We start from the raw sequence: 23,957 nt of genomic DNA, 5'->3' as shown, positions 1-23,957 counted from the left end.
CCCCTTTATTCCCGTTACCAAGTTCCTACTTCTGAAACCAAGCCACAGCTGGGAATGTTCTCATGTTATGTCTCCTCCTCACATCCTACTCGCCCACCCACTCACAGAGCTCTGTAGCACCTTCCTTCATCCAGCTCCCAATATCCTTTGTCCAGAGAAGCTCGCTTGCAGAACTTGGGAACCACCCAAATGTTTTTATGAAGTTGCATGTGCACGACAAGAAATCAGGACGGATGAGAATGGTGACTGCAAGGAGATGGGAGGAATGTGTGGACGCTTCCAGACTTGCTCATGAATAAAGAGAAGGAGAGTTCAGTGCAATCTTATGCATGCATGCTTTGCTCAAAACTGAGAATAAAAAAAGAAAAGAAGAAAATGTCCTCATCAGAGGACCAAGGACAAGGTCACAGGCAGTTATTTTAGTAAATATTTGTTGAATGAGAATGTGCACCTTTCCAGAAGCACCAGGAATACGAAGGTTACAATTACGACACAGTTAACAGTGTAGTATCATCACTTGATCACTTGACTTCCCGTTAATCATCGATTTGCTCGAGCGGGCACCAGTAACGTCTCCATCTGTCCCTGTCCTGTGCTAGTGTAGCCTAATGGCGTCTGTTCATTCTAGGAACACGAAGAGCCTCAAACTGATGGTTCAGGGTCTTGACAAAGAAGTCTGACCATCTGGTAGGTGGGCGGCCACACAGTCTTTTGATGTCCCATGGAATCCAGCCCATAACGGCTCTACTCCAGCAGTCGTCTCCAAATCTCATAACGTGTCCAGCCCATCTGATTTTTGACGCCTTGGCAAACAAGAAAGCGTCCATGATTCTTGATCGTCAATGGAGGTCAGAACTCCGGATTCTTTCTCTCATTTGAGTGAAACGTAATACTCCAAGCATAGCTCTTTCAATTCCTCTTTGGGAGACCCAAATAGCATTCTCATCCTGTTTGTGTAGGGCCCAGGTCTCTGAGGTGTATGTTAATGCAGGAAGAATAATGGAATCGAAGAGATGTGCCTGGAGCCAGAGGTTCTTCGTCCTCTTAGCTATTTCTTCAACGCTCTTGAAGGCATTCCAAGCCTCTCTCTTCCTCTTGCGCAACTCAGGTGCCAGGTCATTCATCATGTTGACTTCTCGACCTAGGTACACATAACTGTTGCATTCAGAGATGGTCATTTCGTTGAGAGCGAATGGAATGTCAGGAACGAGGCTGTTTCTCATAAACATTGTCTTCGTGAGATTCAGTTGTAGTCCGACCTTTCCACACTCACAGTCAAAGTCGGCCATTTGGCTAATGTTTATGCCGTTTGGCTAATGTTTGGTGTTATTAGAACAATGTCATCAGCAAAGCGAAGGTGGTGTAGTTGCCAACCATCTATCTTCACTCCCATTCTTTCCCATTCCAGTCGTCACATGATGTTCTCAAGGGTAGCACTGAAGAGTTTCGCTGAAATGGTATCACCCTGCCGAACCCCTCTCTTGACATCAATGATCACTTCTTTGTAGAATGGTGAGATCCTGGTAGTGAATCCGTAATACAGCTCATGGAGGACCCTGATGTATTGAGTTTGAATGCCCTGATTGGCTAGGGCTTCAATGACCGCTTCCATCTCAACAGAATCAAAGGCCTTGTTTACTGCCCGGAGGGGAAAGGGTGTTGGTCCCTTCCACCCTCCTCCCTCTGGAAAGAAAGATGGCGGCCACATGGGAGCCTTGTGGACAGCAGGTATGAGTCGGGTATGTGGGGGCAACTAAAACCTCATGGGAAGGGGGGCGTTCCGGTCCGTCCTTCACACCCTACCGAGGTCACCAGTTGCCCCCCACGAGCGGCTCTCCAGCATGGCCACAGCCCCAGAAGTACAAGGACTTAATGCAGAACCCAGCAGCTTGGAGCAGAAAAGTGAAAGGACTATGCGTTAATCCAGGCCATCATGTCTGCCCGGAGGGGAAAGGGTGTTGGTCCCTTCCACCCTCCTCCCTCTGGAAAGAAAGATGGCGGCCACATGGGAACCTTGTGGACAGCAGGTATGAGCCGGCGGTGTGGGGGCGACTAAAACCTCATGGGAAGGGGGGCGTTCCGGTCCGTCCTTCACGCCCTACCGAGGTCACCAGTTGCCCCCCGCGAGCGGCTCTACAGCACCGCCACGGCCCCAGAAGCACAAGGACTTAATGCAGAACCCAGCAGCTTGGAGCAGAAAAATGAACGGACTATGCGTTAATCCAGGCCATCAGGTCTGTCCGGAGGGGAAAGGGTGTTGCCCCAGTCGCCTTCTCCTCTCTGGAAAGAAAGATGGTGGCCGCATGGGAGCCTTGTGGACAGCAGGTATGAGCCGGGGGACTGGGGGCGACTAAAACCTCATGGGAAGGGGGCCGTTTCGGTCCGCCCTTCACGCCCTACCGAGGCCACCAGTTGCCCCCCACTAGCGGCTCTCCAGCACAGCCACGACTCCAGAGCACAGAAACCAATTTCTTAACTATCTGACTTTCAGTAGAAATACTTCCAGGGTCAATAAGTAAAATAGCAGAAATCCAAAACCAACATATAATTCTTGAACCCAGCTGTAGAAAGCAAATCACTTCACAATGCTTTTTCAGCATGTCTGATTTGGGGGGGGGTAAACTCTAAATAATAGTGGTGAATCTTTTATTGAAACAATGAATCTAATCAAAGCAGATAGAGTGTTAACTAGAATTCATCTGCCCCACAGGGACTGGGAGGGGTGGGGGGGGTTTATTGGGGTTCTTCATGGTAAAAAATAAGTTTTGGTAAAGGGAAATGTGTTTGATATTTGCATGACTGAGACCTAAACCTGAAAGCTTTGTAACCTTTCCCACGGTGATTCAATAAATAAATTAATTAATTTAAAAAAAAAAACAAAGGCCTTGTTTAAATCAATGAACCTTAGACAGAGCGGCATCTTGAACTCCTGAGAAACCTCAATGAGCTTGGTTATTGTGTGGATGTGGTCGATGGTGCTGAATCCTTTTCAGAACTTGGCTCGTTCGCATGGTTGTCCTTCATCTAGTGTTCTACCAATCCTGTTCAGGATAACTCGAGTGAACAGCTTGTAGATGACAGACAATTGGCAGATTGGGCAGTAGTTGCCAATGTCGTGGATGTCTCCCTTCTTGTACAGTAGTACAGTGCTGCTAGTTTTCCATTGGGATGGAACCTTGCATTCAGACAGGTAGCGTGTGAAGAGCCGAGCCAGCGTATTTTTGTCAGGATGGTTGCTTCAGCAAGAGAGCAAGAAATTGAAAGTACTTCATGGTTCTCATACAGATTAGAGCAGAATACTCACTGCTCTTAACGTTTTGCTCTTCCTCTGCCTCCCATCTTTTTTAACTCCCTTCTTTCTTTCCTCTTCCTTCCTCTTTCCTTCCTTCTTTCTTCCTCCTTCCTTCCAACCTTCCTTTCTTCTTTCTTCCATCCCTATTTTTTCCTTCCTTCCTTCCTTCCTTCCTTCCTTCCTTCCTTCTTTCTTTCTTTCCTCCTTCCTGTGCCTCAGGACAAAAACTCTAGTGTCACACATTCACCGAACAGTTGCTGAGTTTAAACTAGGATAAAAGGTGATGATTGCCAACAACAATTATCTAGCAATTACAAAAAACCCGTCCTGATTATTCTAGAACTGTTATTCACATTGAAAAAAGAAAAAGAAAGAGAAGGAAAGAGAGAAGAAAGAAGTAAGAAAGGAAGGAAGGAAGGGAGGAAGGGAGGGATGGAGGGAGGGAGGGAAGAGAGATAACACTGCTTAGGACCATTGACCTCTGGGGGGTGTATTCCTCTGCTTGAAATCAGAACTGAGAGCAGCAGGGAGGCCACCCCCTTAGAGTCTCTTATTCATGCAGTGACCCCAAAGACAACCCCATGGATGTGACTCAACTCTGAGTGAGGTTCAGAGACAGGCACCCCGGTTGACAGTATCTGTCTCAGAAGAAAGGAGGTGAGAGCTCGTGCGTACAGGGGCACTTCATAGAAAATCAGATGGGTGAGCCCCGGGAAAAGGGTGTCGCCTCTCCTTCAAAATGGAAAGCCACAAGGTGTCACATGTCACTCCCGAGCAGTTCCGGGACACTGCAGAGGGAAGAGGTCAGGGATACCTTGGCGGGCTGCTAACTGAGCTCTGAGTGTGGGCTTGGGCGGAAGGGAGACATTCGTCCACTCCTCTTAGAGAGGGCAATAGAGTGGACTCAGCCGAGGTGACCCAAGGGGTCAGAGTCTGTTGCATGCGGGACTCCCCACTGAAAGTCAGAACATCTGGGAGCTGCAAGAAGCCTGAATCCCCAGCAACGAACAGATGCATTCGGAGAGGGAAGTTCATGCATGAGTGAGTCTCGCGGGGAACAAAGGTTTCGTTATGTTGAGATCAACAGCAAACAAGAAATTTGACTTGTCTCCCCTCCGGCCCTGCCGGAGCCTGTCCTGCCTTATTTGGTCTCTCCTGGCGTGACGATGCCACCTGACCTCTGGGGGAAGGTGGAGCCAACTCACCCGCCATGCTGCTGATGTTCACCAGTCTGCCCTTGGACTTCCGGAGAAGCGGCAGAAATGCCTTCGTGACCTCCACAGCCCCAAAGTAATTCACAGCCATGCATCGCCTGTACTCCGCCATGGGGATGAGCTCACCGTCGGCTGGCAAGCCCATGATCCCCGCGTTGTTGACCACGGCCCACAGACCTGTGAGGGGAAGGGAAAGACTCAGGATGCCAGGTGTGGCGGGGGCCCTTCAGAGTCTGGGCTCAGAGCCCACTCTGAGGTGTAGGACCTCAACGCATCCCTGACACTCGCAAACCGCCGCCTCCTGGAGTCACTAAAGCCACCGGCCTTGGTGGGGAGATGTCATGAGAAAAGCCAATTTGGAAATATTGAGCAATGAGTTTGGGGTGGGGGGAGGGGGAATGTGTTTTCTTTTTGCAGGTGGCAAGGAGCACTCCTGACAGTGCTCGAAGCTTAGTCCTGGCTCTATACTCAGGGCTCATTCCTGGCAGTGCTCAGGCAAGCATCTTAACCCCCGTACTGTTTCTTTGGACAGGGGAGGTATTTTCTTTGGCCGCAGAGCCCTTTCCTGCAGTCTGGCAGCTAGGTATTTTCTGGATCTGGTGGGAAAGATACCAAAGGAGAGGGACATGCAGAAACAAAAGACCGAAAGGCTTGTCGCCGCCTGGCAGAACGAAGGCACACCGAGACACTGGGTGGGACCTAGAAATGAAGGTCTTGGACCCACACCCGGAGGTCTGGCGTTTGCACAGGTTCACGGTAGGGAACTTTTGCTAAACGTTTGTTAGATCAGCAAGAGCTGACACCGACACATACAAACCCTCGAAGTAATTCTGGGGGTGCTGGTAGGTGGGACTGGTGTATTGGCTATTTACAGCATGGGACAGTTTTCATTCCCTCCACCTGGTGCACACCTTTGACAGTCAACATGCAGCTGGCAGCTTGAGAAGACTCTAGAGCATTGTCTAAGGAAGGCCAGAGAGCTCTGGGTCATGCGGGGTCCTGCCACCTCTTGCTCAGTCACTGCGCTGTGAGAGCAGCTGGACCACCTCATGCAAACGACCAGGAGCAGCCAAACCACCCCATGTTAATGAGGGGGAACAGCCAGACCACCCCATGCAAATGAGGGGGAGCAGCCAGACCACCCCATGCAAATGAGGGGGAGCAGCCAGACCACCCCATGCAAATGAGGGGGAACAGACAAACAGACCCATGCAAATGAGGGGGAGCAGCCAGACCACCCCATGCAAATGAGCGGGAACAGACAAACAGACCCATGCAAATGAGTGGGAACAGCAAGACCATCCCATGCAAATGAGCAGGAGCAGTCACGCTCACACCCTGATCCTAAGCACTCACATTTGAACCCAGACACTTGGTGTGGCCAAAAATAAAGAAAAGTAATTCCTTCATTTTGTCCTGGGGGCCAGACCGAGTGGTGCTCAGGGGCTCACTGCCTGCTTGTTGCTCAAGGGTCACCCCTGTCAGTGTTCAAGAGACCCTACAGTGCCAGGGATAGAACTTGAAAAGTCTGGACTCAGAAAGATCTTCTTCCGGGCGCTGTAGAGGTATTGCACATGACCAGCGCAACGCCCAGCTCCACAGGGGCCCCTGAGCACCCCCCGGGGTAGCTGTGGGTCTCCCGAGCCCCGCGCTGGCTCTCAGGCCCACCACACAGAACCAAGCATCACGGGGACTGGGCATCTGCGCCACACCGCTGGGAGGGGGCATATTTTCAAAAATTATTCTGATTTCTTTGAACCGCTCAGAATCCATCCTTAGGAGACAGCGAGATAGCACAGCGGGTCTGGTGCTTGCCTTGCATGCCCCAAACCTGGGTTCAATCCCCAGAACCCCACGTGATTCCCTACGCACCATCGGGAGTGATTCCTGAGCACAGCCAGGTGAGGCTCCCAAACAAAAAAGGCCCTCCCGTTGATCATCGATTTGCTCGAGCGGGCCCAGTAACGTCTCCATTGGAGACTTTGTTGTTACTGTGTCTAGCATATCGAATACGTCACGGGGAGCTTGCCAGGCTCTGCTGTGCGGGCGAGATACTCTCGGTAGCTTGCCGGGGCTCTCCGAGAGGGGCGGAGGAATCAAACTCGGGTCGGCCATGTTGGCTGCGTGCAAGGCAAACGCCCTACCGCTGTGCTATCGCTCGAGCCCAAACAAACAATAAACAAAATTAACCTAAAAGGGTTAGGTGAACAAAATTAACCTATCCTTCTCCCCCTGGCCATAGGAAAGAGCGTGCAGCTCTTGCCAACTTCCAGAAGCCAATGAGAAGTGCAGGTACGCAGGTTCAGTGATGGCAAACTCCAGGCCTCAAAGGATAGGGGATGAGCTGGTCCCCTCTCATGCCCACCATCCACATGGGACCCTAGAGGTCACGACCACAAAATGCCTCCAGCTGCTACTGAAGCTCCTTAATGGCCATGACCCAGAGACACACAAAAGAATCTCTGAACCAAGCAGCTCACTGCAGAGATTTCTCCGGACCCGAATTATCTAAAATTTTAGAATTCCAGGAGCAGGCGGCCACTCTTGTGGCCACACAACGTCTTATGCTATTCATAACAAGGAATACAAAAGAGAGTATGAGGGAAATTGTCTGCAATAGAGGCCGGGGTAGGGGCGAGATGGGGGGATATTGAGGACCTTGGTGGTGGAAGATGTACACTGGTGGAGGGTTAGGTGATCAATCATTGTATGACTGAAACTCAAACAGGAAAGCTTTGTAACTGTACCGCATGGTGATTAAAAAATAATAATAAAATAAAATTAACATTCTGAATGTTTGGGGAAAAAAAGGTAATGTGGAGTTCATGGGGTCCAATTCAATCAGTTTAATCAGTGACTGAGTAAATAACAGTACTCCGACATTAAAAAAAAATAGAGGGGGTGTCTCTGCAGAACGTGCTTGGACAAATGACAAGCAAGAGGACAGATGAGTGAGTGGCCTGGTGTGAGGTCGGAGACCGGGGCTGGACAGAGAAGCCAGGGCCCACAGCTGGTGGAGCAGCTCATATCTTGATTTGACAGAGTGACACCACTTTTTTTTAAATTTTTGGGTCACAGCCAGCATTGCACAGGGGTTCCTCCTGGCTCATGCACTCAGGAATTACTCCTGGCAGTGCTTGGGGGACTACACAGGATGCTGGGAATTGAACCCGGGTTGGCCGCGTGCAAGGCAAACACCCTCCCCGCTGTGCTATCGCTCCAGCCCCATGACACGCATTTTTAAATCACAGCGCCACGTGTGCAGACATGCGGGTACACAGGTGACCAGTGAAGCGCTGAGGCTCGTCCCAGTGCCAGCTGCCCAGTGTGGCAGTTATGCAAAGTACTGGCAAGGGAGGCACTGGAGAAGGGAGTGTCTGTGTGCGGTTGACAACTGCCTGGAATGGACAATCATTTCAAATGAAGATCGAAGAGATGTAAAACAACACCAACAGCAGGTGCTCCCCGCAACTGCTGTCTGACTCTGCGCTGGCCTCGGAACAAGCCCATTATAACCACAGGCCCTCATCAGAGGGGAAAAGTAATTCAAACTTATGAATAATGAACGTGTCCCATCTAATGTCACGAGACTCTGTGTAGGGGAGCCCTACAGTGTCTGGGTCTCTTACAGGAGCTGGTTTTCGGTTTAGTCTACGAGCCCCAGAGGACTCATCAGCAGATGCCCTTGACTATTGGGCCATTTCACTGCTCTGCCTCCTGGCTGGTCTGAGAGAGACTTGGAGAGCAGACAGGAGGTGCACTAGCCTCCTCCCCGCGGGTGCTGGCCCACCGCAGGCTGCCGGCAGAGAGAAGCCCACCTGGCGAGCACCACTTCTCTTCACGTTTCATTCTGGGCCACGCCCCGCTGTGCTCAGGGTTTACTCCTGGGTCTGTGCTCAGGGGTCCCTCCTGAAGGGAGGGGCTTGCTAGGCAGAAAGTGGTGGGCAGAGATACAGTACAGGGGTGAAGCACTTGCCTCACAGGTGGCCAACTCGGGTTCCATCCCCGGCACCACACTGGGTTCCTTGATTTGGCTCCTTTGATTTGGCTGAGCCGGGTTCGATTCCTCCACCCTTCTCGGAGAGCCCCGCAAGCTACCGAGAGTATCTCGCCCGCACGGCAAAGCCTGGCAAGCTCCCTGTGGCGTATTCGATATGCCAAACACAGTAACAACAAGTCTCACAATGGAGACGTTACTGGGCCCGCTCGAGCAAATTGATGAACAATGGGAGGACAGTACAGTGCAGTGCAGAGCCATGAGTATCCGCTGAGCCCTGCCAAGTGTGTCCCCAATACAAAAGAAAAAAAATAAATAGATAAAAGAACTACCAGAGCGATAGTACAGCAGACAGGGCATTTGCCTTGCATGCGACCAACCCAGGTTCGATCCCCGGCATCCCAGAGGGTCCCCCAAGCACCGCCAGGACTAACTCCTGAGAGCAGAGCCAGGAGGGACCCCGGAGACTCAAAAGGAGTGGCCAAAAGCAGGGGAAAAAGAAAAAGAACCAAGGAAGGACTCGGGGGGAGGGTTGGCCTCATCTGCGAGTGCCCCCAGCACGTGGTAGTGGGTGGGCAGCCGCAAGGAGAGGTGGACAGTTGCCGGGGGGGCAGCCCGGGGAGGTGGACAGTGGCAGGGCAGCACCGGAATGGCCATACCTCTCTTCTGCACTTTGGCCACCACTTTGCTGTGGGCATCCTTGATCTGCTCGGGGATGGTGATGTCCAGCTGGAGCACGCAGAGGCGGCTGGAGCAGGTCCTCCGCAGGTCCTCGGCTCCCGCTCCCCTCTCGTCCAGGACGCCCGCGAACACCGTGAAGCCCAGCTTGTCCAGGTACTTGCACAGCGCATGGCCCAGGCCGGTATCGACACCTGCAGAGGGACCCGTGCAGCCAGGAGACACGCCAGGCTCTCAGGGGAAGCCAGGCGTGGAGGAGGCAGAGAAGGCGGCCAGACTCTTCGCAGGGTAGAATCGGGACAAGAGGAAGAATTTGGACCGGAGGCGTGACCCGTGCAAATGACCCCGACGTGGCCATTGGCCAAAGGAGGGAAATGCAGCAGGTGGAACGGAGACTCCTCCCCACCGTGGAGGTTGGCGGGGCTGCCGTTCCCCCCCGAAGCTCACCCTGGAATGTCCTCTCACACTAGCACTCGGAGATGGCTCCCCTGGGGGGGACCATCGGGTCCTTGAGTGCCCCGGACTGGAGCAATGACAGAGGCTCCTTCTGGATGATGCATGAGGGTCAGAGCCTTGCGTGCCTCACCCAGAGGCCCCTTGCCGGGCCCCAGGACAGTCAGTGTCCCCGGGAGACCCCAGAAAGCAGGCGGCGGGCTCAGTGCCTGACTTTGCAGAGCAAAGTACCTGGGTCAGGCTGTCAGAGCTTGAGCCGGGCGCTCGCCCAGGTTGCAGGGCATGACAGACTCTGGAGAAGGTGTGGAGGATGTCGATGTCTGAAATGCTGCAGATGCTGCCCAGCACGGAGGGCAACTCTTGGGGCCTCGACAACAGCAGGAAGCGTGGCAAGAATAGCGAGCCCATCTCGCCCACTCAAAAGGCAAGAAGTGGCAATCATGTTTGGTCTATGGTCTACTTTCAATGCCTCTTTTGCAAACCACAACACCCCAAAGGAGAGAGAGAACAAAAGGGAATGCCCTGCCACAGAGGCAGGGTGGGATGGGGAGGATGGGGGGTGAGGGGGATACTGGAATCCATGGTGGTGGGAAATGGGCACTGGTGGAGGGATGGGTACTTGATCATTGTATAGCTGAAACCCAAGCACAAAGATTTGTAAATCTACAACTGTACCTCATGGTGTTTCACTCATAAAAAAAAAAAAAGGCAAGAAGTCCTCTCTGGCCTGGTTTGCACCCCTGGGCATTCCCACTCACCTGGCAGCACCTCTGCTGCAGGAGCTAGGAGCCAGCGTCACCCCCTCCCCCGCACGAATGTGCTAAGTCGGGCTGGAGAGGAAGGACAGTGGGCAGGCGGCCAACCTGGCTTGGATCCCAGCACCCCTGACGGTCCCGCGAGCCCCTGCGAGGCCATGATCCCTGAGTGCAGAGATGGGAGGAAGCCCCAAGCCCCACGGGGTGTGGCTCAAAAAAAAAATTTAAAAAGTGACCGTCACCAGGAAAACAGCACACACACACACACACACACACACACGCACACACACACACCGCTCCACGCACACAGCACAGAGCACCCAGCCGAAGCATCTCCCCAGGAAGGGGAGAAAACTCAGACCACCAGGCTCGGCACCCAGGTCGCCTCGTCACTTGGAGCCCCCCCACAGCCCCCAGCTCCAGGAAGGGAACTGAACTCTGCCCTGCTCAGGGCCCGCCCACCTGCTGCCCCCCAATCCTGTTTTGCACCTTTGTATGTTCCCCACTCCTGCTGCCCCTTTCTTTCCCCATCCCGGGGGGCAGGGGGAGTCCCGAAGAGGTGACCTTTGTCTGGCGGAGCCCCTCTCCTTGGCCATGCTGGGGGGGACCCAGGTCAGACAGCTCCTCCCTCCTGGAAGCACAGAACCGACTTGAAGACGCCGACAGGCATCATTCCCAGGTGGCCTGGGAGCAAAGGAAGCTCGGGGCTGTGCGGGTAATGGCCGACTGTCCATCACATGGACGGAGAAACAGGGCAGGTGCTACAGAAGAACAAGGAGACACAGCCACGGGCGCGAGCAGCGTCTCAAGACTCAGCCTTCCCTGGCGTCCCTCATTCCTGGCCTTTTTCCTAAGCTGCTGGCTAAATGCTTGTACCCTCCCCCCCCCCCCCCACTCCCAGTTGTGCCCACAACAGTCCTACACCAGACCAAGGTCCCTGGGGCCCAGGCTGCCCCCTCTGCACGGCCCACCCCCAGCTCTCCACAGCCCCTGTGTTGGGGCTGGACTAGGCCGACAGGATGAGCCCATGTGCCTGTACGGCTGGAAACAGGGCCCCGTGAAAGTGGGCGCGATTCCTCGTGGGTCCTGACTGGTTTGGATGAGGTTGCACATCTTTTTCTTTAAGTTGCCTTCAGTAAATAATTTCGTAAATTTCAGTTTAGCGAAAGAGTCAGTCAGGCTTCCACTCACAGAAGCCTGAACCCAGCCCTGTCTTTGACGTGCAGATTTCAGGTGCTTAGCCTGTTTGTTTTCAATATGCAGATCCTAGGCAGAATCTTCTCCCCCCATCCTCCCGCCCCCCACCACCCCCCACCACCCCACTACACCCCCACACCAGGCTATCTCGGAAGGGGCCAGGTTGAGTTTCCCTCCCCACCCCAAGAAGAGTCCCGACAGCCGAAAACCTCTAGAACCCAGCCACAACCACGCTCGGATGAGCCTCACCCATGAAGGAACCAGCAGAGGAACCCAGGTATGCGGGACCCGGGGCTGAGATCTCCAGGTCCGCTCGGACAAGGACTGGGCCTCCTCCACCCAGGTCCCCCGTTTTCTAGTAGCCTGGCAGTCACACACACAAGCCACCCCCAGGGCCATGTAATCTCATCAACGGCCAAGATTCAGAGACTAAAATAAAGCACCCGGAAGAGAGCAAAGATAAGCTAGTGAGAGTATCCTGTCTGCACAGCAGAGCCTGGCAAGCTACCTGTGGTGTATCCTATACATGAAAAATAGTAATAATAACGGGACTCATTCCCCTGACCCTGAAAGAGCCCCAATACGCCACTGGGCTATACTAGCACGCGACAGGGATGAATGGAGTTGTTACTGGTGCCCATATGAACAAATCGATGATCAACAGGATGATTAAGTGACAAGTGACATGTGATACAAACAGCATTTAGCCTGTTCGTTTTTAGTATGCAGAAAAGCTTTCAGCTTTGCGTGTTCTTCCTGAAACTTCTTTGTCGTTGCACGTTCTTCCTGTAACTCCTTTGTTGATGACCTCCCTGTACTGAGCTCTTTAGAGTATGAACAGTAGGATAGTAATAAAAGGTAATAAAGGAGATCTCAGGGCTCTCTACCTTTGTCACAGGGTTTGAGCGAACCTGGACCCTCCGTGAAATATAATTTCTCTCGTGTTCCTCGTCTCAGCGCCTCTGACTGAACGAATCTTCACGCAACACGCCTGCCCCACTCCTCTCTTCTCTGAACCCCCGGGGACTTGCAGGTCTTCTGGTGTGAGTGTCCCCCTCCCACCATGCCCCCCTGCCCCTGCCACAGTCCTTGCTTCCTGAATCTGGGTTTAGATTAGGTTTGATGGGGAGCCCAACTGCTCTGGCCTTTCCTAAAGGCCCCTTCTCAGGCCTCTTCTCCCTGTCTCTCCACCTTCACTCATTCCTCATTCACATTCTGTGCCCTTCTGGCACTGACCCCTGTGGAAGAAAGCCCCGCTTCCTGGAGCTCACTGCTAGGATGGAGGGTCTGAGTTGCGAGCTTAGGACTTCTGGGTCCCCCCACTCAGAGACTCCTTAGCTGGTCTGAGCACCAGTAAGTTTCTGAAGCGCTCCAGGTGTGGCCTCCAGGTGTGGCCAGTCAGAGAGTTGTGTATGGAAGGCAGGGATTTGCCTCGGGGGCCCAGTTTGACTGACTGACCTCAGCTATTTCTTGTTTGTCACAACTCTGGGGGTGCTATTGGCCTCCAGTGGGTGAAGGCCAGGGAAGCAGCTCAGCTACCAGCAACACACAGAGGCTGGGTCACACCGTGTGGGAGCCCCACTAGAGTTACCAAGCCCCAAAGTCAATAAGCTGGAGGTGGAACTACAGGGAAGACGGACATTAGGTAAATCCTTCCACCAGAGCGTGGTGGAGGTTGTAAGTTCAGAAGCATCGGGAATCAGGGACCATTTTTTTGCGAAAACACTGAGCTCCTCCACCCATGGACAGGCACTGGGGGATAACATGGGCACGACAGAGAAGGAGGGAGGTGGCGAGGTGGCCTCCCCCAGGACTGACATCCAAGGACACAAGGGCCAGGAAGATTGTTCCTAGTTGGAAGTCTGCCTCATGAGCTGGGGGGGAAGGCAGCTGGAATAGAGAAGGGATCACTAAGAAAATGATGGCTTGAAGAATCGGTTGGAATAGGAGGTGTGTGCTGAAAGTAGACCAAGGACCAAACATGATAGCCTCTCAGTATCTGTATTGCAAAACATCACGAATCACGACGACCATCCTGTTATTCGTCGATTGCCTCGAGCAGGCCCCAGTAATGTCTCCTTCATCCTAGCCCTTAGATTTTTAAGAAAGTGCTATATTCAAGGCTCTTCATTATTGCAAAACATAATGCCCAAAAGTAGAGAGGTAGATCGGGGGAAATTGTCTGCCATAGAGGCAGGGGGAGGGCAGGTGTCCACACCCTGCAGCCCTCCACAAACACTTCCTGATGACAAATGACCAAGTCCAAGCACCACCTGCCTTCTCCAGTCTTAGTGCCATCGCACGGCCCAGGGGCCCTTGCCGCTTCTGCATGTCCCTGCCCTGGTGTGTCCTCTGGTCTCAGGCTGGTGAGTCCACCTCCCCCAACTCCCTGCCTCTGTGTCTGCCACTTTCCAGGTGGAAAGGGGTGTCATTGCACATCTGATAAAGCCACCGTGTCAAATGGCCCAGAATCATAGCTAGTGTTTGCGGTGTGTAGAGAAACCAAACGAGGGCCCGAGATGACCGGGCAGAGCAGGGGAAGTGGCAGACTTTGGAGTGATGGAGATGCACTGACTTCATCAGTCGAGACCATCAAAGGGAACACTGTTGCAGCCAGGTGACCTAATTTTCAAAAAGGAACAAGAAACTTAAAAAAAAAAATAAGAAGAGGGGCCAGAGCGATAGCACAGCGGGTAGGGTGTTTGCCTTGCACGCGGCCGACCCGGGTTCAATCCCCGGCATCCCATATGGTCCCCCGAGCACCACCAGGTGTAATTCCTGAGTGCAAATCCAGGAGTAACCCCTGAGCATTGCTGGATGTGACCAAAAAGAAAAAAAAAAAAAAAACAAATAAATAAATAAAAATAAGAAGAAACAAGAAGTTTGGGGGACACGGCTCAGGGAGCTGGAAGACAAGAGCTCCGCATACGAATGCTCAGGGTTCGAGCCTGGCTCTGTGCAGCCCGAGCACCACTGGGCCCTCCCCACAGGATAAGTCAAAATAGGAACAGAATTTCAAAAAGAACCAAGTGCTCCATAAGTTCTACTACAGTTATGTTCTCGCCACGGCTGTACTCGTGAACATTTATCCTATGGATAAATGTGAAAATGCAGATTAACTGTCACGCACTACGAAAGCAGAGAAAGAGCCAGTTTCTGTTCAGGCCAAACACAGAACTACCTCCTCTCTGTCTTGGATCAATGTCATTTCCCTGGTTTTGATATCATGCTCTAGTTAGACAAGACAGAACCAATAGGAAAAGTGTCTCTGGGTACCAGGAGCCCCTCTCTTCAATATTTGCAGCTTCTGTGTGTCTATGATGATCTGAAAGTAGAAAAATAAGTTTTAAAATGACTGCAACCGACTGAAATGCATCACATATGAAGCCCCGTGAATTCCCAATAGGAACAGATGGACGCATTATACTTCTGGGGATTGCTACAGCTGTTGTATATTTCTCTGAAAATTGCCAAGAGGCAAAGAAAACAACCCAAACCAGAACCAGGGCCCTACCCAGCCTTTCCTGCTGGACTCTTACTCGGGGCACCACACAGTTCATGAAAGTTCTATTTGCATTGAAACTGCTCTCTCTTTCAAATTCCACTTCCTCCATCAACTCTTTCCTCCCTGCTCTTGTTCCTCTCTTTCCTTTCAGAATTCTTTCATTCCACAAATAATAATGGAGTGCGTTTGATTTGTCAGCAGAATTCTAAAAGCTGGAATACAAAAGAGATCAAAACAGACAATAATCCACAGCATTCCAGATCCTACCTAGTCAAGAGCACAGAGCACAGATCAAAATAATCAGAAATGTGCCATACTGTGGGAAATGGTGAGAGATTGTATGGCGAAAGTCAAGGCAAGAGAGAGACCGACTTTTCTTGGTCTCTTCCTATCTGCCAGGCTTCCTGCTTCATTTACGAGCAATTGTGCTCCGGACTGGGTTAGGGCCACAGGAGACCAGAGGCCACAGCCACTAAGCCGTCATGCAGGTGCATGTGTCCAGCCGCATACACATGGACAGTCCACGGTGGCAGTATTTTGACTGAGTTGTCATCAGAATCTCTTTCAGGGACAGGAAAGGGTTTGATCTGCCTGACTGAACTCAGGAAGGTCCCAAAAGGGAGCAACACTAATAATGCTGGTTCTGAAAAGCAAAAGAGCCAGATGAGAGAATTTTCCCAGGCAGTAACTGGTACGCAAACAGGCATTGTCCTGTTAATCCGGCTCCTCAATGAAGAGACATCTCTGACAGCAGCTGATGTCAGTTCTGTGGCGTTCAGGTCCCCGACAAGGCTACTTTGGCAATGGACCGGAACCATCTTCCTGGGATCCTTTTGTTGAAATCCTAAATCCCACTGTGATTAGTTGCTTGGGCTTGGGGGAGGTTATTATGACGGTGGCCCTTGGTGGGGGTTCATGCTCTGAAGAGATCTTTGAGAGGACCAGATGCCCTCTTAGCCGAAGATCACAGCAGCCTGAAAGACGGGCCCAGCAGCCTTTGTCAGTATGGACCAGGCTGGGTCTGCTCTTTCCAAATTTCAGCGGTAGGGCATTTGCCTTGCGCGCAGCCAGCCTGGCTGAGCCAGGTTCGATTCCTCCGCCCCTCTCAGAGAGCCTGGCAAACTACCGAGAGTATTCAGTATGCCAAACACAGTAACAAGAAGTCTCACAATGGAGACATTACTGGGCCCGCTCGAGCAAATCGATGAACAAGGGGAGGACAGTGACAGTGTTTTTACTCCCTGTGCTATTTCCATTCTAGAACCCCACTCCGGCTCCCACTGCATTGAGTCTTTATGTCTCCACAGAGTCCTCTAAACCAGGTGAGGGTCTGGAACTTTTCCTTACTCTCACTGTCCCGGGTGGTTTTAAGGAGAATTTCTCAGGTCTTGTAGACTTTTTCTCCATTGTCACTTGAGACTTTTCTCACGACTGGTGATGAGTTGGAGACAGGAAGGTCTTTACCTCCAGGTAAAGGGGTCTTTTCATCAGCACTCACTGTGGGTGGGCTCTGCTGTTGCTTGGGGGATCTTGAGGCGTGAGGTTCTAGAGTCTGCAGGCCTGAGCTCAAATCTTAGCTTCCTAAAACTGTGTAATCTCAAAATTTACTGAATCTGAGCATTATTTTTGTTATCCTTAAGTGAAGGTGATCACTACTGACTTCTGACTGGATAAAGGGAAGGATTAAATGAGAAAAAAAGAGGATATATTGCTTGTTATAGAGCCTGGAATACAACAAATTCAACACACATTAGGTATTATATTAGTGCACATACATCTTATTTACCTAAATCTTATTTTGGGTACCCAGAGAGATAGATAATGAAGATATAAATCTTCATTTTTATTTTTTTTAATAAAAATATGTCACTTGATCACTTGACATCCCAATACTCATCGATTTGCTCAAGCAGCACCAGTAACGTCTCCATTCATCCCTGTCGCGTGCTAGTGTAGCCCAATGGCATCTGCTCCCTCCAGGAACACACTTTCTGAACACTTGGGCCGAGCCTTATGCATGAGTGAAGTATCAGGGAGCCCGGGTAATTCGGAACTTTGTGACTTTGGACTCTGGGCTTAATGGGACCCGGGACCAGAGATCCTTTGCCTGCCTCCCCCATTCTCTGGCAACCCAGGGCTCACACCCAATAAAAATATGTACCAGGAAAATATCCAAAGGTTAAGTATACACCTTGATGGTTTTTCGGAATGAATTTACTTATGCAAACAGCACTCTGATCTAAAACAACCCTCTCACTCCCCAGAAATGTCGCTGATTTCTCCTTCCTGCCATCCACCCCACTCACTATCCAGATTCTAACAGCATAAGTCAGTGCTGTTGTTTATCTTATTTCTTAAATTCGTATTTATTTTTTATTATTGTTTTGTGTTTAGTTTATAGTTTGCTGCAGATTGACTTTAGGTTGGACTGCCGACCACTCACTACTTTCGGAACAGAGGCTGGAGCGATAGCACAGCAGTAGGGCATTTGCCTTGCACACGGCCAACACGGCCAACCGAGTTTCAATTCCTCCGCCCCTCTCGGAGAGCCCGGCAAGCCACCAAGAGTATCTCACCCGCATGGCAGAGCCTGGCAAGCTCCCCGTGACATATTCGATATGCCAAACACAGTAACAATAAGTCTCATAATGGAGACGTTACTGGGCCTGCTAGAGCAAATCGATGAACAACGGGAGGACAGTGCTACAGTGCTCTTGTTTTGCCTGGGGGCCCATAGCCAGTGGTGCTCAGGAATTACTCCCGGCTCTGCCCTCAGGGATCACTCTTTGCAGTGCTCGGGGACCATACTCAGCTATTTACCCTACCCATTGTGCTATCTCTCCAGCCCTGATGATATTTACTTTAAGAGATTGATGCCAGCCCAGACCACTGGTGGCTCGCATCTGGATATGGCTTACCACAACTTGCAACACCAGTGTTAACGTGTTAAGTAAACAGCGTCACACGGGAGTTTACTTTGAGACTGAAGCTGCTTACTCTCCCATTTCCAGACGGTTGAATATGAGGAATTTCCTTTTTAACAGGTTCCAACTACAGATTTCACAAGATAGGTTACAATCAAAATAACACTTGCAAAAACTTGTTAAGCAGCTACATTAAAAAACAGCACACTCATAAGAAAAAGTAAATTTATTCAAGATTAACATAACACAGAGAGGGGAAAAAAACGACTTGGTCTTAAAGCTACCCACCTCTAGGTTTGAGTCTGCGTAGTCTCACCCGCCTCTTCTGTAGATTTGCACAAACAGGGAGCTGCCTGAGTAACAACTCCGGGAGCCTTTCTCACAGGAAAGGTGTTTCCTGACTCATTTTATCTCGTTTTATCAACACAGTGCCCAAAACTCACCTGGCGATCTTGAACCCCACAGAGTAGGATTCTACCTGCCAAACTTGGTTCAACTTATGATCAAAAGTCCCAAAGAGTCCTGATTTCCCAGAGTTCTCCGTTTCCTGTGTCACTGGCCATCACTGGCACCTATTTTCTTCCCGAAAGATGGCAAGCCCTTGGATCTCTGTTATCACGCCCTGCTGATGCCAGCCTGAACAAGGGTCCACTGGAGCAGTCCCTTTGAATGACACGCTCCCCTAGAGTTGACAATGCAGAGGGGACAGGATAAAGCCAACACAAGGCCAAGTGGTCACCAATGCTCTAACGTGGTCAGCGACTGATGAAGACATTGCCAGGCATCCTGCAGGAAGCAGTTCAACAGCGACTGCGGGAAAGGCTGGCCCTTTAGGGCAGAGCTAGGGCAGACTCTCGGACCTTTGCTAGAGGAAGAACGAGGAGGTCAGCAGACAGGAAGAGAAGAAGAAGAGTAAGGAGAGGCCTTTTGGAGGGAGGTGTGTCCGCCCAGTTGAGGTGTCTGCCCTCTGTTCTAGAGAATATCTAACAATACCTGGAGACACTTCCTGTCATCACAAGGTGGACGTGGGTACGGCATTGGCGAGTCAAGGCTACAGATTCCCCTTGGTTCCCACAGAGCCTGGGACAGGCCCACAACACACAAGGATCTGACCCCGATGTCAGAGTCTCGAGGTTGAGAACCCCAGCCTAACCATGGGGGGTTCTGAGGGCTTTGTGCTCAGGGTGATGAAGGGTCAGTAGAAGGACTTGAACGAAGAAAGGGACATAAACTAATTTAGGTCATAAAAGAATGATTATAAGATGTGGTGTAGTGGGGCTGGAGCAAAAGCACAGCGGGTAGGGCGTTTGCCTTGCACGCGGCCAAGCCGGGTTCGATTCCCAGCATCCCATATGGTCCCCTGAGCACCGCCAGGAGTGATTCCTGAGTGCATGAACCAGGAGTAACTCCTGTGCATCGCCGGGTGTGACCCCCCCCAAAAAAGATGTGGTGTAGTAAATTGTAATTTGAATAACGAAAGTGAGAGGGAAGGAGTCAACTTTAATTGACCACTTTTTCTACTTGAACTGCTGTGCTAAACACTAGCCTAAGATATAACCCAACTTGTTCCTCTCACTGCCTGATGTCACATTAAATATTGGTCCATTACTTTCTAAATTAAATGCACATTTGATGAGGGAAAACTGTTTTGTGGCCTATTGAATCTCCAGAACAGTGCCTGGTGGACCGCCCCCCCCCCCCAGTACTTTATTTTTTCTTTTCCCGAATGAATAAATGGCTCTGAAGGGGTTCATATGCTCATTCTCTTTCCATAGACAACTGACCTGCACTTTACCCCAACAAACTGATATAATCAAATCTTTGGGGGTTAGGGGGGAGTATTTTTGTTCTTGTTTTTGCAATTTCCCACAGAACAATTGCAAGACATTTTCCAGAAAGTTCCCAGTGGGTAATATGCTCAATGTGTTTTCTCAGTAGCAATTGCTAGCCCTTGCTAATCTGTACCAGTTCATTATTAGTTGGGCTTTCACTGAGCTGCCAGGCACTGGGATATACCAGGGAGGAACTCAGACATGATCCCCGCCTATACTTGTCAGCGCTTATATAGAAGAAACACCAGAAACCAATAACTTAACAACAAAGATCCATTCTGCACATACCCGGAAACCAGACATGAGAAATCAGGGTATCAGTTTTGTGGGGTTCTAATATAATTTTCTTATTGACCTGGAGATAGCAGAGAGAAGGAGTGGGGAGGAAGAGAGGGAAAGGGGAGAGAGAGAGGGAGGGAGAGAAGGAGAGAAAGAGAGAGAGAGAGAGAGAGAGAGAGAGAGAAACTTTGTGGCATCTCTGCAAACCCATGAGGCTTAAGGCTCGTCCTTAAGATCTCATCTAACCCTAAGCACTTCCCAAAGTCTTCATTTCTGTGTGCATCACACTGGGAAGATAAGGGATACTCAAGAGAAGAAGTGTGTGTGTGTGCGTGTGTGTGTGTGTGTGTGTGTGTGTGTGAGTAATGTATAAATTTCCAAAATCATAGTACTATAAAAGTCCTCATTCACAGCATTTAGACTGATTGCATGCTGAAAAGATAATGTCTTATTAATAATATATTGAATATATGATTAAGCAAAATATACTAATAATATTAGTTTTACAAGAGTTTTTTTCCTTGTTTCTGGCTGGAGCGATAGCACAGCGGTAGGGCGTTCGCCTTACAAGTGGCCAACATGGCCGACCCGAGTTCGATTCCTCCGCCCCTCTCGGAGAGCCCGGCAAGCTACCGAGAGTATTCGATATGCCAGACACAGTAACAACAAAGTCTCCAATGGAGACGTTACTGGGCCCGCTCTGTTAACGCGACTACCCCAACAGCCTTTAACTGCTATGGGGCTTGCATTACGCTCCCTTTAGACCACAGCGCGCCATTCTATTGCCTTTTCACTGAAGACAGGACCGGGGAGGAGGAAAGAACAGGACACCTCAAAGAGATGAAGTGGAAAGGAGTGATGTCAAGCAAAGAGAAATTTGGAAGGTGAAAGGCAGAATGACTAAGTGACATTTCAGAGCCAGGCAGCCTGCCAACGGCCACAGAGATCTCTGGGAGGTGGTGGAAATATTTGTGTTGAGGTCTGGGTAATGAATAAACCACAAGACACAAACAATATACATTTGTAGGAGGCAGGACACACCCAGCTGTGGTCTGGGCTCAATCTTGACTGTATTCTGGGATCGCTCCTGTTGGGGCTCAGGGAACAGCATGTGGTGTCAGGGACAGACCCCAGATTGGCTGCATATCAGGTCAGTGCCTTAACCCTTGGACTATCTCTGGGGCCCCAAATAATAAACTTTAATTTTTTGTTTGTTTGTTTGTTTGGGTCTTGTTTTTTTGTTCTTTGGATGTGTTTGTTGTTGTTTTTTTTGTCTTTTACATACCATATCCAACATCCTCGGGGGTTACTCCTGGCCCTGCACTCAGCGATCATTCTTGGAGATACTCAGGGGACCATACACAGTGCTGGGGGGTCGAACCCAGGTCGGTTGCATGCAAGGCAAATCTTCTACCTGCCGCCCTATTCCTCCAGCCCCAGATAATATATTTTCCAGGGTTCATTTCATGGCATATGAATTACAGCTCAGTGAAAAGATATCCCTGAAAAGGGCAAGGCAGAGTTCGTCATGACAGGAGAGACTGCATTGTCTGCAAAGATTTCTACTTTCAGAGAGTCTGTGGGTGTGATAGGGAGGAAAGGTGAGCAACTGAGGAACGACTGACAGTGGGGTCGAAAATAAGCATCAATCTTCACCAGAAACCAGAACCAGAGCTAACTCAGAAAGAAGAACTTCAGCATTGGCAAACCTGTTTGAGAAGGCCCGAGCAACCTCTCACAGACCGTCAGCAGATGTCATCTTGATCCAGCGGGGCAGGGTGACCTCTCTGATATCTCAGGGACTTTGGTTTCCAGGAAAAACCAAGAACCGAATCTAAACACGAACTGCTCTGTGTGGAAAGTGCTCTTGGTTGAACTGACGTGTCCTATGCTCAGCCCCCTTGGTCCACTCCGTGCCAACTCTGGTCCAGGAGGATGAGATGATACTCTGTGTCCTGAGCACCCAAGGTCCAGTGTCCTCTGAACATATTCTCAGTTCATGCGGGACATCCCGAAGGCCAACCACAACTGGAATCCCATTCCTTCATCTCCCTCCTAATGCACTCAGTTCTTCCGGCCCCACCTTGTCCCTGCCCTCAAGACCGTGGGGTAGGGGCTAGAGTGATAGTCCAGCAGGTAGGGCGTTGCCCTAGCATGCAGTCAACCTGGGTTCGATTCCCAGCATCCCATATGGTCCCCCGAGCACCACCAGGAGTAATTCCTGGGTGCATGAGCCAGGAGTAAACCCTGTGCATCACCGAGTGTGACCCAAAAAGCAAAAAAAAAAAAAAAGACTGTGGGAGCCTGTGCTTGGCACCATGATGGACGGTGCCCAATCCTGCCTAACATATCATTAAATAAGTAGATTTTTTTTAATCTCTGTGATCATTTTGTTCTGTGAGTCACACTCAGTGGTGCTCAGGACCACTCCTGGAAGTGCTCAAAAGAACCATACGCTGCCAGGGATCGAACCTGGGATCCCACGTGCAAAGCAGGTGCTCCAGCCCTCTGAGCCCTCTCTCCTGCCCTCTCTGATTTTTTTTAAATTTTAAATCAAGATAATAAAACTTGGTGACAAGGTCCATGATCTCTTTTCTCCTTTACAGACTCTGCACAAGGGCTATGTTATTCTTAGCCCACTTGGAATGCGTGACTCTTCCAAGTTTCCTGGCTCCTAGCGCATGTTGGCTGAACACGGTGGCTCTGCCCTGGACTCCCTCGATCCCTGTCTGTGGGCTTGACTGTGGTGCATTGGCTCGTGCCTGCACCAGCCACATACCAACAACCCGTGCTTCAAGGAAAACCAGTTCTTAGAAAGCCTCATTTCGTTTCATTTAGGGGTCACTCTCAGCGGAGCTTAGTGGCTACTCCCAGCTCTGTGCTCAGGGATCAGACTCCGGCCTCCCACATGCAAAGCCTGGTCTCCAACAATTTGAACTGTCCTCCCGGCCCTTACAATGCTCTTTTATTTATTTTATTTTTTTTGCTTTTTGGGTCACACCCGGCAATGCACCGGGGTTACTCCTGGCTCTGCACTCAGGAATCACTCCTGGAGGTGCTCAGGGGACCATATGGGATGCTGGGAATCGAACCCGGTTCGGCCACGTGCAAGACAAACGCCCTGGCCGCTGTGCTATCACTCCAGCCCCGTTACAACGGCTCTTTTAAAGTTGAAGTGTAGGTATTACGGTCGCAATGGTGCTAGCATGTCTGGTTTTGCTGAACAGAGCCAGCATTCCTATCTGACGTCTTCTGACTAGGTACAGCCTACAGGAATGCTGAGAGCCAGGGATGAGATCCTTCCCTTGGAAAAATGATGGCTTCATCAGGACATAACCTAGGATGCATTTCCCTGAGGAGCATAGGGAAACTCTAGTTTGGGTTCTGTTTTTTGTTTTTTTTGTTTTTCTTCTCTGTGGGCTGGAGCAATAATACAGCGGGGAGGGCGTTTGCCTTGGACGCCACCGACCCGAGTTCAATTCCTCCACCCCTCTCGGAGAGCCCAGCAAGCTACCAAGAATATATCCCGCCCGCACAGCAAAGCTTGGCAAGCTAACCGTGACATATTCTATATGCCAGAAACGGTAACAACAACAAGTCTCACAATGGGGACATTACTGGTACCCGCTCAAGCAAATCTATGACCAACTGGAGGACAGTGCTACGGTGATAGTAGTTTTGGGTAATCCTGATGTTTCCTACAGTCTCGGCCCCGCCCCTCTGCAACTCTCAGCTTCATCACAAGGTCAGTCTCCTGCGGAAGCCACCGTGACCACTTCATCTCATCCCCCACCCTTGGGGAGAGAGAACTTGTCATCTCCTTTGTGAACT

General features: G+C 50.7%; 1 protein-coding gene across 1 annotated transcript in view; it reads right to left on the bottom strand.

Moving 5' to 3' along the window:
• Positions 1–23,957, bottom strand: part of HSD17B2 (hydroxysteroid 17-beta dehydrogenase 2) — a 59,337-nt gene that overhangs the window by 20,367 nt on the left and 15,013 nt on the right. Inside the window, exons 2-3 of the mRNA XM_056137016.1 lie at positions 9,163–9,375; positions 4,498–4,683 (exon numbers count right to left, since the gene is read on the bottom strand). Of these exons, the coding sequence (XP_055992991.1) occupies positions 4,498–4,683; positions 9,163–9,375 (399 nt within the window). The remainder of the gene's footprint in view (positions 1–4,497; positions 4,684–9,162; positions 9,376–23,957) is intronic.

This window comes from Sorex fumeus, unplaced genomic scaffold (assembly GCF_029834395.1).
Source record: "Sorex fumeus unplaced genomic scaffold, SorFum_2.1 ptg000122l, whole genome shotgun sequence".
NCBI classification, from domain to species: domain Eukaryota; kingdom Metazoa; phylum Chordata; class Mammalia; order Eulipotyphla; family Soricidae; genus Sorex; species Sorex fumeus.
The sequence above is the reverse complement of the archived record's forward strand: the minus strand, read 5'-3'. Positions and strand labels throughout refer to the sequence as shown.